Source organism: Varanus komodoensis, unplaced genomic scaffold (genome assembly GCF_004798865.1).
Source record: "Varanus komodoensis strain SLA01 unplaced genomic scaffold, ASM479886v1 scaffold8, whole genome shotgun sequence".
NCBI lineage: Eukaryota > Metazoa > Chordata > Lepidosauria > Squamata > Varanidae > Varanus > Varanus komodoensis.
In genome coordinates this window covers 17,917,189-17,932,657 of record NW_025336481.1, presented here as the reverse complement: position 1 = coordinate 17,932,657, position 15,469 = coordinate 17,917,189, and the positions used below count along the sequence as shown (strand labels likewise).

The 15,469-nt window shown below is 39.9% G+C and overlaps 1 protein-coding gene across 3 annotated transcripts in view; it reads right to left on the bottom strand.

The window, feature by feature from the left end:
• Positions 1–1,451: 1,451 nt before the first annotated feature.
• Positions 1,452–15,469, bottom strand: part of SGSM3 (small G protein signaling modulator 3) — a 36,657-nt gene continuing 22,639 nt past the window's right edge. For 2 of the 3 annotated variants that reach the window (XM_044455683.1, XM_044455682.1), the window contains exons 11-23: positions 14,809–15,033; positions 14,405–14,459; positions 12,039–12,166; positions 11,649–11,804; positions 11,027–11,081; positions 10,765–10,814; positions 10,052–10,204; positions 9,720–9,790; positions 8,697–8,745; positions 8,403–8,488; positions 8,028–8,150; positions 3,456–3,516; positions 1,452–3,177 (exon numbers count right to left, since the gene is read on the bottom strand). In XM_044455683.1, the coding sequence (XP_044311618.1) occupies positions 3,094–3,177; positions 3,456–3,516; positions 8,028–8,150; positions 8,403–8,488; positions 8,697–8,745; positions 9,720–9,790; positions 10,052–10,204; positions 10,765–10,814; positions 11,027–11,081; positions 11,649–11,804; positions 12,039–12,166; positions 14,405–14,459; positions 14,809–15,033 (1,296 nt within the window). In that variant the 3' untranslated portion in view covers positions 1,452–3,093. Of the gene's footprint in view, positions 3,178–3,455; positions 3,517–8,027; positions 8,151–8,402; positions 8,489–8,696; positions 8,746–9,719; positions 9,791–10,051; positions 10,205–10,764; positions 10,815–11,026; positions 11,082–11,648; positions 11,805–12,038; positions 12,167–14,404; positions 14,460–14,808; positions 15,034–15,469 lie in introns of those variants that run through there. The other variant, XR_006417142.1, reaches the window with a different exon arrangement.

Below are 15,469 nucleotides of genomic sequence, written 5' to 3'. Positions count from 1 at the left end.
TAAAACCTTTTTGTTTTATAAAGTATATGAAGTTCACCCACCAGGTTAGAAGGTGGTACTTCTTTTAGCTCCTCCTTTTCTGTGCTAAACTGCTAAGGAGCTGCTGTTTTAGCCTGTGGTTTGGACTGCCACTTTTAGCCTTATTGCACATGTCACTCCAAGGAAATCATATTCCTTAGACATTATGTAGTTAATGTGCCTGAAGGCACTGCCTTCTTCCCCACAAAGGGAGCAGGTTTTTCTCTCATTTCATAGTATTCCTTTTTTTTTTTTTGCACATTTTTAAGATTTTAAACTAAAAACTAAAAAAAATAATCATCAAATACATCAGACGTACTGGGTCAGCCCCCTATAACATATCTTTTAAACATTCTATAATCATATTCAAATCGATTTATAAAAATTTAAAGACATCTTTAAATCTAAGCCAAGTCCTGTTTCTCCAGCCACTCATTTCATAGAATTCGAAGGGCCCCTTCACTTCTGTTTATCTCTCATGCTATAGAGATTAAAACATATCCTTTTCCCTCTATGACGAATGAACTGATCTTGAAAAGAAGATTGCAGTTATGTCCAAGAATGGCCAACTATATATGAAACTTATTTCACTCAGTAAAAGTCACTGTTTTGTTTTAGGGAAACCAGGTTGTTACGGTTGCTACAGTTAGTGTATCTTTTTTATTCTCTATGGGACCTATGACTAATCATATCAATCAGATTGTGGCTGCTGTACCAAATTGGAGCTAAATGTGCAGGAGAAATGTGCAAACCATAGTAAGTACACTTCAGAGGATGTGGCTAGGGGAAGCACCTAGTTTAGGGAGAGCATCCTGCTTTTCTGAACATTAACAACATCTACATTTTAGGATAGCTATTGGCCAAGTCAGGGCAGCTTTATCAATGGGGTGGGGAGGGGTCATGCTAGCACAATGGTTCTCTAGCTTTGAAAAGATAAAACACGTCACCCTAGATTGGTGTAATATGACAGGAAGGCAACAGCTTTGACAGAACACTACTGTTGAGCATAACAAATAGTGTTAGGTCTAGTTGGATACATGCCCCGTAGTGGGTGTATTACTCTTTCATGGAATGGGAAAATAATTGGGATTACACTAGTGTCAGTTATTATCCAGTTTATGAAATGGTATCTCTGCTTTTTTGTTCCCTAAATTCTACTTCAGTATCTACACAGTAAAATATGAGCCGAAGGATCTGCCTCTAGTTTGAATGTACTCATTCTTCTGCTGATAACCACTAATTGTATAACTCGTATTTGATTAACACGCACACTTTCTTCCACTATGCATCAATGAAAAAGATTTTCATCACAGGCGAGAGGCTTAGGCAGTGCGGTAGCATTGGACCTAGAGCAAACATGCAACTGGAAAGGGTATGGAATGAGCAGTTACCTGGGGAAAGAATGGATAAATCAAATTATTTTTTCAGTTACAGATATTTGAAAAATCCATTTTATTAAAAAAAATTGTGTTCTAGCATCTTTGTACATCTCGTCTTTGGTCATGGCATTTTAGATGTCTTATGTGTGCCATGGTGAAAAGCAAAGGCATTCAACAGAACAATGAAGAGCCACTTCACACTGTCTGAATTTAGGTGAGGAGTTAATTTATGCTGCCAGCATTGGGCATAGCTACATCTGTTCTTGTACTGGGTGTTCTGCAAATCTCCACCCACGCTGGTTATAGGAAATGGACTGCTTTTCCTATTCCCTTTCTAATATGCTCTTACCCATACCTCCTGGGCAGAATATTTTAGAAGGCTGTAATGGTACTCGTACAATTCTAATAATACAACATCTACAAGGCGAATCTATCATTTACGTATTATGACGTTCCTAGAGCTATCTGCACAGAAATGTTTGTTGTTGTTTCCTTCCCAAACATGAATACTGCCATAGTTCAGGTGAACAGAAATAAGGCTAAAGGCATAGGAAAGATCAGTCCCACTTCCCCATCTGTCTTAGTCAGAAGATGTGCAGTTTATTTATAAACAAAAGCGACACAGAATCTCATTTGCTTCATGATTTGATTGTGCTCCCTGACCAGTGCTTCCGTTATCACCTGCACTCAGTTTGTGCTGCCCCCATGCAGCACCATGTGCTCCTATCCTGCAGGCTCTGCTATCCTCCTCAGATAAGACGGAGGCCATAATTATCTCCCTGAGCCAGCTCAGCCCTGAATCCATTTCCTGTTCCAAGGTATGTCAACATAGACAGAAATTTCTGGATACAATTTATATATTTTGGTCACCAATTCAAAAAATGAAATCTGCTCTGGGCTAAAATGACAGATTCTGTTCAGCTACCTATTCCAGAATTAATGGAGAGGCCACTGTGACCACCATCTTTCACTACATCCAAGGCAGTTAGAAGCCCATCATTTTAGGCACTTTGTGGCAGTACCAGAGCCATTCATACACTGCAGCACCTGGAAAAAAACAATCACAGTCTCTTTTTCTCTTACTTAAGAGGTTGCTTCACATATCATCTCCATGTAGGGAAATAAATTTACTATTACAGGCCAAGTAAGCAGTTCAGAGTTGCTTGACAGCCATGAAACTCATCTTCTGAACAATGTGTAAGAACTACAGACTGGTTCTATGCAGGGCATCCCTGAGCTCTTGTTATGCTTCTCTTGCCTGTTATAACAGATTTATAGCCAATTTTACTACTTTTTCTTTCCTTTTGTGGGGATCCTTAGGCTTCAGCTATAAGTGATGACTTTCTTCACATACTAGGCCCATGCCATACTCATGACTTGGGTAGAGTATGTGCATGCATGCTCTGCACAATTGAGTTAGTGACACCACAAATAAGGAAAGCTGGACAGCCAGATTTCGAACACTGGAGTACTACCCCTGTTTTCTTCAGTGTGCTCCTGCCAATTTGCAAGAGCAACCTACAATCAGATTATAATAAACCTTCAACTAGCAAAAGATGACTGGAGAGGGGATGATTTGCCAAGGTGTACAATGCATGAAGGGGCAACAGGTTGGCTGGGAGGGAGGGGAAAAAGAGGCATATATGCCAATTGTTGGATGCCATCTAAAAAGTCAAAACAATGGCTAAGTGATGAGTCAACCATCTATGTCCCAACTAAAGAGGTGGTGCTTCACAAGCATGTCTTGAACTCCTTCTTTCAGTGGCTTCTTCTCCTTCTCCTACAAATAAACAAAAGGCTACAGTCACTGAACACTTCCAGTAAATGTTGCTGATGTTATCTGTTCCCTTGTACTGGGTGCAGAACTACACCAACCCTGGGTTGGGGGAAGGGTTAGAATTAGGATGGAGGGTCAACCACATCTGTGCTTCAGACTCCTAGATGGTTGGAATCAGTCCAACCCCTAAATCAGGATTGATGGAAAGGGTACATGCTGTTAACTCGTTATTGAGGGAATGGGGAAGGAATAAAAGTTTGCTGCAGGGATTACTTGCTTACCTCTCTTTTTACAGGGAGCTCCCAATCTTGAGAAAGGCTGAAGGCAAATTTGCTGAGGACTCTATAAAAGACATCAGCATTCATTTAAAAATATTTATAAGGCACCTGTAAATCTCTGTGAGGCAGAATTTGAAACTGAAAAATACAGTTGAACAATGCAAAATAAAACCCAATAAACTCCTATTTCAATTATAGGTCATATACATTCACTGCAGCTGAAATAAATCAAATTCAATAATTTGGAAGCATTTATATTTAGTTTATCCTGTTAGTAAACTAAAATGTACGTCACAAATATACAATATTTTGCTATTCTTGCTTATCTCATTCTGTTGCCACAAATATTCAAGGAATTTGGATATATGCAAAGGCTGTGTTGAGGTTGGGGGCGAGAGGAGGCCTGTGTTTTAGAAATGGGAGCTATGGGGAAAACAAGCTTGAACCTCACTACAGTAGTCATGTTGTACTGCACTGTTCTCCTTTGCCTACCAGAGGACTGTGGGTTAGTACTAGAGCACCCTCATGCTGAAGGTCCCACATCCAATCTATGGAATCTCTAGGAAGGACCAGAAAGACTCTTGCCTGAAACCTTAGAGAGCCATTGCTGCCAGTCAGACAGACACTACTGGGTTAGATGGACACATGGTCTGACTCATTATAAGGTAGCTTCATGCTATTTTGTGCCTCTGGCTTTAACTCACAGGGCTTCTATTTGCAGTAGCTGGTGCCTGTACTGGTAACTTCTAGGACTGATTTCTGCAATGTGCTCTACACAGCGCTACCCTTGTGCCTATTCTGGAAACTGCACTAGTACAAAATGTGGCAGCCAGGCTGTTCTGGGACATAGAGACACCACATAGCATGTATATTTAAAGTCTTTGCACTGATTGCCAATACATTTCTGGACACAATACAAGGTGTTCATAATTTTCTTCATGGCTTGGGTCCAAAATACCTTCAGGAGTGCCTTTGCACATACATGGTGCCTTGCCAGCTAAGGTCCCCTGGAAAGAATCTTCTTCAGGCTGCTTCTGTAAGGTTAATCTCAACTACCCAGAGGACTTTTTTAGTGGTTACTCCTAAGCTGTGGAATGGTCTGCCAGGAGAGATGTACCTGATTCCCCAAACTGCCACCTTAAGAAGGAATTAAAGACCTATCTCTTCCAACGGGCCTTTTCAGATTAAGTCTCATGTCAGTTTCATTTAATATGTTGTCTTAGTCAATTTTAACCACTGTTGGTTTTAATTTCTTGTAAACTGCCCAGAGCCTATGGGAATGGGGCAGTATTTAAATATTAAAATAACTATCAAATTACTACCTCTTTCCACATTTCATTAAATTGTACAAGGCCACAGTGATACAACAGAAGAGTAACCATTCTTAATGAGTTAGGAGATTAGAGACAAGCATCCAGCTAAAGTTGAATAGGACACAGACATGCTAGTAAATAAGATATTAATGTATGGAATAGAGATAAGACAAAAACTGCTTTTAAAATGGGAATAAAAAAGGTGGTGTTGCTAGAATTCGTCCCTTATGTAATGTGAATGCTTAAAACATTTGTACCGAGATATGCCATGAAGCCATCTGTAACTTAAGGCAACATAAATGATAGCCCTCTAAAATGTCCTATCCATGACAGCCCTCCTCAGTTCTTCCAAATTCAAGTCTGTAACTTCCCTAATGGAGTCAATCCATCTCTGTTCTTCCTTTTCTTCTGCCTTCTACTTCCCCTAGCATGATTGTCTTCTCCAGGGAGTTTTGTCTTCTCATGATGTGCCCAAAATACCACAGCCTCAGTTTTGTCATTTTGCTTCTAAGGAAAGCTCTGGTCTGATTTACTTGTTTGTTTTCCTGTTGGTCCAAGGTATTTGCAAAACTTTCCTCTAGCACCATGTTTCAGATGCATCCATTTTCTTCCTGTCAGTTTTCTTCACTGTCCAGCTTTCACAGCCATACAGAGCGATCAGGAATACAGTAATGTGAATGAATTTGGCCTCGGTTCCCAGTGAAAACTTCTCAACACTGGATGATCTTTTCTAGTTCTTCATTGCTACCCTTCTTTATCTCAGTCTTCTTTGTATTTCTTGGCTGTGGTCTCCCTTTGAATTTAAGACTGGTCCAAAGTATGTAAAATCTTTAATAATTTCAATTTCATTGTTAACAGTACTCTTCTCTAATTCTGTATACATTATTTTTGTTCTCTTAATATTCAGCAGCAGAATATTCAGCAGCAGCAGAACCTGCTCTTACACTTGCTTCTTTCACTTTCCTCAGGAGTTGTTACATTCACTGCTACTCTCTGCCAATAATATGGCATGATCTGCATATTTTAAATTATTGATGTATCTCCCACCAATTTTTACTCCTTTCTCTGATTCTAATTCAGCTTATATATGTTCTGCATAAAGATTGAACAGATAGGGGGATAAAATGTATCCTTGCCTGATGCCTTGGAAAATGGAAAATCTTTCTGTTTCTTCATACTCTGTTCTGACAATAATAGCTTCTTGGCCATGATACAGGTTATGCATCAGGACAATCAATTGCTGAGGCACCCCATTTCTTTCAGGACCATCCATAGCTGCTTAGGAGACATACAGTGAAAGGCTCTGCTGTGGTCTATAAAGTTCTGAAATTCTTTCGTGTACTCCAGTAGCCAAAGAATATTTGCAGTAAGATCTCAACTGCTTCAACTTTTGAACATCAGTTTGAACATCAGGCATTTCTCTCTCCATACAGGGTAATACTCTTTGCTGCATCACTTTCCTTACACGGTAAACTAGTGCAATGGTCCTATGATTGATGAAACCACCCAGAGAGCCTCAGTTTATTGGATGGTATAAAAATTAATTAAATGAACTTCTGCATCAACTTGGTGATTGGAAAATATATTGATCATTTCCAATTGGCGGGCCATTGTTTCATTTCCCATATTTTTGGCATATTCTTGTTAAGATTTGTACTGATTCAGTCTCTGTAGCTTGAAATAGATCTATTGGTAGCCTATTTAGTTCAGGTACTTTATTCCTTCCAAGTACTTTCCGAGCAGATTTCACTTTATGTTAGAATATTTCAGGTTCCTCATAGGATTCCTCTTTGAAGAGTCTTATCCTTCCATTCCTTCTGTACAGCTCTTCTGTATATCCTTTCCACCTTGTCTTTATTTTCTCCTCATCAGACAGTCAATGCCTTTATCTTTTAGCATGCCTAATCTAGATTTGAATTTCCCTTTGATTTCTTGGCTCTTCTGGAAGAGGTCTCTTGTTTGTTCTCTTTTGTTGTTCTCTTCTATTTCTTTTCACTGGTCTTTGTAATAGTTCTTTTTGTTTCTACATAAGTCACTGACAAGTTGCATTCAGAATTCCAACTCTATTTCTGTCACTTTTTGCATGTGCTTCTTGCCCTTAGTAATTGGGAGTATTTCTTCTGTCATCCATCTAGGCTTTTTCTTTCTTGTTGCTACAGGAATGGTCTTTTGGCTTTCTTCCCTAATAAGATTTCTAGTTTCAGTTCACACTTCTTCAGACTCACAGTTAAGTAAATTAAGTGATGCAAAACTCTTCTTTATACGGACTCTAAAATATTTTGTGCCAAAAAATTATTTGAGTTGTATTTTGGCATTATGTTATCTTTTTTAGCTTGATCCTGATTTTTGATATTAAGAGTTCAAGGTCAATACCATAGCCTGTTCCTGGTTTTGTTCTGGAAGGAAGAAAACAGTTTCTCCATCTTCTCCATCCAATTGCATTTGATTTCTACTTGATTTCTATATTGGCCATCTGGTGATACATACAGATAGACAGACAGACAGACAGACAGACAAATAGATCTTATACATACACTTATATATATAAGTGTATGTAGATGACATACAGTTGTCTAAGTGGTTGCTTAAAGGATGTGTCCGTGATAAACAGATAGTTGGTTTCACAAAGTTCTATGAATAATTTTCCTGCTTAATTTCTTATACCTAGGCCAAATTTTCCCACAATGTTTGATTGTTTCATTTCTAATTTTTGCATTCCAGTCACCTAGGATTATCAGCATGCCTTGTTTTGGTGTGTGATGAATTTTCTCTTGAACACCTGCATAAAAGCTTTCAGTTTGCTGCATACAAACCAACTCCATTGTAGCTTGTTATCTATTCAGCTCTGCCACCTCTGCAGCTAAAGTCTACCCACCCCTCAGTGTTTCTCAGAGACACATCTGTGGAGATAAAGTCATCCCATGCAAAAACCATGTAAGAGAAGCTCCTCCTCCTTTGCCTCCATGAACTAGGCCAGCTGAGCAACAATGAAGGTTTGGTGTGTGGTAGCCCAGTGGAAAGTCTTTACTGTTTGGGAAATGAGACTAATGAACACCTTGCAACAGGACCCTGCATTATCCCTGCACATAAGCACTAATTCTTCCAGTGGGAACGAAGAATGAGCTATGTACACAATTTACACACCTTCTCTACCAGTATGACACAGGTAGGTATTATTTCATTACTCATGCAAGGCAGTGATTTCTTGAAGGTTGGATTTGATGCTGTAGTGAAATGGAAAACAGGAGGAATATCTACCCACCTAAGTTCACACTTGATCTGCACCCAACCAGGACTGCGCAAGAAAGACCAGGGATGGAACCATTTCTCCACGGTCTGTAGGCTAGAGCACAGTACCTCAAGCCACAGGTGCAGCACCTGTTCACTGAAAAGTAAGATATGGGAAAAGTTACAAGCACACAGAAAATACTTGGTTCTAATATATAGAGTAAGCTAAGGTAACATTAAAATTGGCTATGACACCTTACAGTCCTTGGTGAGACGCAGGGTACAATACTTCGGGCTACTCCAGGCAACCCTCTCTAATGAAGGGTGATCCAAACCATGACTACCTCCTTTGCCGTTTGCTAACAAAAGCAGGCTTGAAGGAAAACTTGAAGGAAGAGGAGTGACTCACTTCAGTCCAATGCAGATGAGAGAACGAAGTTTCACATCCATCTGAGCATGTGCTGCATCATGCGACATGTTCACAGACTGCACCGCCTGCCAGGAAAAAAGCAAGTTATATAGAGAACACCTCTTCGCTATGAGCCAGAACTCAAAATTGTATGACAGTTTTATTGCCCATGCACAGAACTGGCCGCTGGAAGTGACAGGGTTGAAAAGACTATATCGCCACTTGCTGGGCAGGACCAGGCTTTATCTCTTAATAAAGTTCTCTTGTGCACCAGGACCAGAATAATGTACTCACTCGATAAAGCAGCTCTTCTGGAGTTAGCACTTTCCCATCTTCATCCAGCCTAGAACGGCAAAATAATGGATCCGGGGGTAAAGAACCTTGAATTGACGGGTCAAATCTGCCCTCTGGGGTTCCCCAGAAAGCTATGCCACCTTCTGGCCAACCACTGATTGGTGGTTCCCAATTTTTTTTTATTTTTTTCCATTCAGAAAGATTGAAATGCCTCTCTTGAGGCTTAGTCACTGGCAATAAGAACAGTAAGCTAAAGATATTTTTGCCCCACCCATCACTGGAATGAATTCTCCGACAGTGTCTGAAAATAGAATTCAGCCATTAGGCTGAAATGCTTCAGCATCCTTGAAATACATCCAACCAACCAGGTCAGGGGCTTGCTTTGCCCAGCTTCATACACACAGTGGAAAACAGTTCCTTACAACACAGATGCTCAGTATGCCTTGTATGCTCCAGTGCAGAGTATAATTTTGCTAGGAGCAGATTCAGGTGTTTTTGTTTAGTTGCAAATTCATGTCTGATCCTTCACGACCCCATGTACAACATTCCTCCAGGCTCTCCTGTCCTTCACCATCCCTCAGAATCCACCAAGCCCACACCAACTGCCCCAGTGACCCCATCTAGCCAGCTCAACCTCTGCTGTCCCCTTCTCCTTTTGCCTTCAATAGTTAGGGAATCTCCAGTGAGTCCTTCCTTCTCATTAGGTGGCCTAAGTATTTGAGTTTCACCTTCAGTATCTGACTTTCTAAAGAACAGTCAGAGTTGATTTCCTTTAAGATTGTCTGATCTGATTTCTTTGCAGTCCAAGGGACTCTCTGGAATCTATTCCAGCCCCAGCAGATTCAGGTACAAGCTTATAATTGTTTGGGGGCTAATCCTAAGCAGAAACCTACTCCTTTGATAAAGCATTTCTGAAGCAAGCACCAATCCTCATGTCAGTACTGTGGCTCCTCCAAATGTGTGGAAAAAGCTATTGTCAGGAAGGGTGGAACAATTAACTCAGTAAGACAAGAAAAATTTTACCTGTATGTCTTGCAAAGCACAAGGCGAGAGTAGACAGAGTCAAAGTCTCGCTCCACTTCACGTCCAGCAGCCTAGGGAAAAGTGCACACATGTACAAACTCTGATCTAAATGCTGTTGATACTTTGGCCTATTTTACTGGTGACAGATAGCCCATGCATGCCTCCCTCAGCCACAGCTACTTAAAATCATGTCACCAGAAAGATCCCCTTCCCAAATGCCTCTTTGCATTCCAGCTGCACAGAGTTCTAGAGAGATTCATGATGCCAAGCAGATTTCTCTTGCCAGCCCTACTTTTTCCAGAGACTGCACAGACACCAAGTGCCACTTTTACCTCTTCAATGAAGAGCCAGGGATGACAAGCTCCACCCAGAAGTGTTGGCCGTTTCAGTCCATGTTCAAATATGGCCTTGAGGGCTGGACAGAGTGTCCCTCGAACCAAGTCTGTGATACCTTCAGTGACAGAGTCATCTCCAGCAATGGAATACTGAGAGGGATTGTAACCTCAATTAGTACTTCAGAAACAGGGCACAGCCAACAGAAAAGCATTCATCATAAGCAGATTATTACATTATTTATTAGCATCCTGGCCAGGCAAACTTGGATCATCTGACTTGCAAATACGAGGACTGAAGCTGTTGTTTTTTGAGGCTTACCCTTCACTCAATTTTACACCCCTCCAGACCCTCAAAGATAGTTGACAAATCTTCTGTTTTAAATTGACTCTTCTCATCAATTTAATTAATTCCTGGCTTTGCTACAAATTCACTGAGTCATCTTGAATTTGTTATTTCCTTTCTATGTGCTCTGTCCTTCCTCCTGGAGTATGGGAATAATGGTATTGCTTATTTCTTTTGGGTTCCTTATATAGGTCTGGACCTTTCCTGCACAAAATTCTTTCTCATATCCAAATACATATATTCAGAATTTGATTTTCAGTATTAGCTTCAGTGATATGTCACTTGATCTATGAAAAACTACAATATAGACCCAAAAACAGTAGAGGATGATGTTATTAGGCATAACCATGGCAAATGAAATTTTTACCTCCTTGCTCCGTTCATCCAGGACCTCCACAAATTTTGCAGGAAACCAACCTATAATGATCAGGGAAACAACAAAAAACATGGACTTAGTTTGCTAGCAGCCTATAAATAAAAAGAACAACATTTCTGGTATGGGCAATAAGAGTAGTTCCCTTGGTTAATGTTCTCATTAAAATACTATTTGGGGGAAGTACATCACTGCACTGCCACTTACCAGAGTTCTCACCCATCAGTCCACTCTCACACATTCCATTTGCACTCACCTCTGAGGCCATTCAGCTCACCAACCCAACAGTGCTCATCCTTCTGGGAGATGATCTACAGGAATTAAAACATGGGCATTAACAGAATCATACGGAGAAAGAAGGATGAACAGAAGTGTATAAGAGTAAGTAAGAGTCATGGCTGATCTCCATTTTCCTCTTTGCTTCACTGACACATGTTTAGCCTATGATATCACCTATGCCTATGTCCTGGTGTGTGGAGAATGACAGGTTCTATTGATCCATAAAAGACAAGAATTAAAGGGTTTGAGGTACAGCTGACTAGTTAATCAATTCAGCTCTCCCTACCACCCATGCTTCTTCTGTGCTTCAATCTACAGATTGAATTTCAGTCATCCTTCTCTTTCCTCTCTGAAGACTTTTCAGGGCCACATATCAGCACCCATTTTCTCTAAATTGCTTATATAATTATAACTAGGCCTTGTCCTTCTTATTTCCCATTACCCTTTAATTATTTCTTTGGCTAGTTCTTACATATCACAATTTTAATCTCATTTATTTTGAGGCCATAATATTGGAAAGAAGATTCACTATATTTGCTGTTTCTTATTCAAATAATCTCAAGTTCCTCTCTGCATTTCCCCGTATGGAACCATCATACCGTGATAATATCATTCTTGCGAAAACCCAGTTCATCATCATCATGACGCTCAAAATCCAGCAGTGCCTTGGCACGTCGCCGCTGGTTTCGGGAACAAGCTACGTAGCTTTCATGGTCCCGCTGGTGGCTTTCCATGGTGTAATCTGGAGTCAAGTCCTGGTGTGGGTGAGAAGGGTGGAAGCACAGGAGTAAGTAATGCTTCGACAAAGCATAATGTAGTCATTAATGAAGGATGAAGGGACTCCTCCAGTTTTGTAGCTTTTTTCCCCTCATAAAGTGGGCTTCCACTGTAAAACCACATAAACCTCTACTTCAATAATGTGAGTGCACACTTTGCCACATCAGGAGTAGAAACCATAAATTAATCCCCTTGAGGAATTCCATACTCACTATGCTGCAGCTCTTTGGATCCACACACTGAAAGTGCTGTGCCACTTGCAGGATGGCCTCACGCAAGTCTGCAACCAGCTCTGTTTGCTTAATATTCTTGGCCTTCAGTGCCTCCATGTCATCATCTCCTAGAAAAGGATGAGGAAAGAATGAGTAAAGCATTGCCACCAAGCAGAGCAATAGTCTTTCCCACTTTGCTCTCAGCATCTGCTATTAAGAACTAGACTGGCGTTTTCTATGCATGAAGGAAATAAGGTCATATGTTAATTATGTGATAACAAGACAAAACACTTTTGACTGGTTTGAGCCTACTGTAGGTCAACTTCATTGAGGGAACTCTTCAAGTATTATAGGAGAGGAAGAAAAATATATTAACAAGCTGTTATTTTTCATGGCTCAGTTATGTCTAACTCACTCTTAATTTTCAACCTTTTCTCAAAGGGTCCATCCAACCATCTTCACTATTTTACAGTGCAATCCTTTGCATATTTAGACAAAAAAAATCATACCACAGCATGACACAGGTGACAAGCATATGCTGCAAAATGTAAGACAGTTTTCTGTCTAAATATGCATAGTATTGTACCTTTAGTTGCCCTTTTCTGCATATTCCTTTTAAGAGGAAGCAATGGACTATTCAATGATTTTTTAAAAGCCTTAACTCTGTCCCTAAACCCATAGGATATCTCATGTAGGCCTGGGCTCTAAAAAAGTCAAGGTGATGGTTTACCTGACTTGCTCCATGATCAGCGAAGAAGATGTACAATGTCACAAGTTGTGCTTGCTTTCAACTTACCTTCCGTGCACTCACAATTTTCTTGGATGTTTCAGGACCAAATCCAGATAGGAAGGATGGAGTACCTGGGACCAGCAAAGATGTCCCATACAGTCCTTGCTTTAAGAAGCATCTGAGCCTCAGTGTACTGAGAAAGAAATTCTCCTGTGAAATAATGCATGTCTACTTTTTGGGTGTCAACAAGCATACTTGGCGACATTGCACATCCTTGATCATAAGGCTTGTCTATTAAGGTATCAGGCTTTAGCTTCCATTTCTTAGCTTTGTGGAGCTCAAGTCACAATGAGATAAGTTTTCCATGATTGGATTTCCCTAGGTTTTTAAACAGGAAATGTATTATTGAGTTCTACAGAAACCATACACACACACACAAACAAAAAACACTAAGTAGATAAGTACAAATGAGTAGATATGTTCCTATGTGTTCATGAATGCTTTCTTCTGATTAAGCCTGCACATACCCTTACCCAATCTATCCCTGATCTATTAGTTCACAAGAATGAGTCTTTCAGCCTTTAAATTACTTGATTTAATTATTAAATTACTTTATTTCCTGCTATCCCTCTCCCTACTGTCAGAATGCTGACAGGAACACTGGGATTCCTTTCAAAGTAGTATCAGAGTTAAACTGACTATGACTGACTGAGATAATTTTGCCAGCAGGTGCTGAGATAAGCTTTCATAGGGTCAAAAAACCTTAATAACATTTGGACTTCTGCTTGGAAGTCCAATGAATCCTTTAATACTACAAGTGGGTACAGCAGAAATATGCAATGGTATTAGAAATTTGCTTTTTAATTTTCACTTCTTCCACTGAATTTATCTGCATCTCTACAGTGAGCTGGTGTTTGTTACAACCACCCTTTATCCAATCTTTTTTCTACATCTGTCTGCTAATCCCACAGAATGAAAATGGCTTGAGACAGGGACACAATATGCCGCCATATTCTCTCTGTGCCCTACATATGACTTATATAACCTGCCACTGGCTAGAACAGAGAGGGGCTGAAACCCAGATCAGATTCTCACATTTTTGAATACCTCATAAATAACATAAACCCCTCCTTAAAATAGAATAAAATAAATGAGATGCTCATATTACAAAGTTAAACTAGGTTTACTTGTTGTAGCTTCCCTATAAAGGCGCTTCACTGACACAGTGACACAGATTCAAAATTAGGTTCATATTTGCAGACTAGTTTGCTGAGTCTTTAATTTGCAAACTGTACTCAAAGTACTGTTCTCACTATATGAAGTGGGTCAGAAAGGAAAGAAGGCTGTTATCGAACTCTTCATTGCTATTTTTATCTCATTATTTTCTTTTTCTTTTAACAGGGTAAAACCCAAATCCCCTTTCTGGGGCTTCATCACATTATTAGTGGCAGCTTACATCAGAGTAGAGCTTGGTTGTTGTACAACACCACTGAGCAACTGATAGACCAGTGTGCTTGCACATCCTAAGAGCAAGAGTACTCCATATAGTAGATATGCACAATGCTTCATCCTAAACATATCATCTCTGCTCTTTCAACTGCTTTGCCCTCTAATTTCCATGTGCATGCATTCTTACCAAAAAGCAGTGAGCTGATGCCAGACTTCCTGCGTTGTGTCCTACGTCGCACAATCTGAGAAGGCAGAAGAGCAAGGCACAAAAGAAGAGAATATTACACATACCTCAAAGCTATACTGACTAGCTACATTATATTCAGTATGGCAACCAGATCTTGAAAGTAACTTGCATTAAACAAGGGGGAAGAGGAAAGTGCAGATGGCAGAAGAGCTATGCAAAGTAGACCAGTAAATGGCAGAAAAACTGGAAATGTGTAGTATTTTTAGCAAGAAATCTAGTATTGTAAGTCACTATTTTCCTGTACTACCTTTGATCGATAGATGAAGGCAACAAAAGGGCAGAAACCAAGCATAAAGAAGGAAATAATCTGAACTTATATTGTGTAAAAGGTTTGTAAAGCATACCTTTGATAAGTTCACAGCAGCACCAGGACTGAGCAACTGCCCTTGGTCGGCAATGAGGTAAGCAAGGTGCTTGCAACGCTGAGTCTCAACTGCCACATCTGTCAGTGAGCCAGCAACACGCATAGCTTCCTGAAGGAGCACATCTGGATCTTCAATCTGAGAGGGGATGTCTGAGAGTGTGTTGAAGATGGATGCAGAATTCTCTGACTGGATCAATTCGTCTTCCTGTGTTAATATGGACAAGTAATTATTCATGTGATGTGCCATTCATACTCCAGAATGCTTTTGCATTTCTCAGCACCCTATTGCCTGAATCTAATTTTATTCCTACAGAGAACGTCTCCACAGTGCAAGCAAAAGAAAAGCAATACATGGTTTAATTTCTCCCATTTGCCCCCATTCTTGTCTTTGTTTACTTAATGTTGGTTACTCTGTGACAACTGCAGTGACTACTTGACAAAGCTATGCTAACTAATTATTTTCTGTCTAGGAAGATAAAATTACTCATTCCAAATTCTGGAATTATTCATGTTGATCTTTTGTGTCAGTTCTTCCACAATTTGAGAACTACTTCTAGCAAACTGTATATTAGTAGGAGTCCTTTCTCCTATTATTATTATTATTATTATTATTATTATTATTATTATTATTATTATTATTA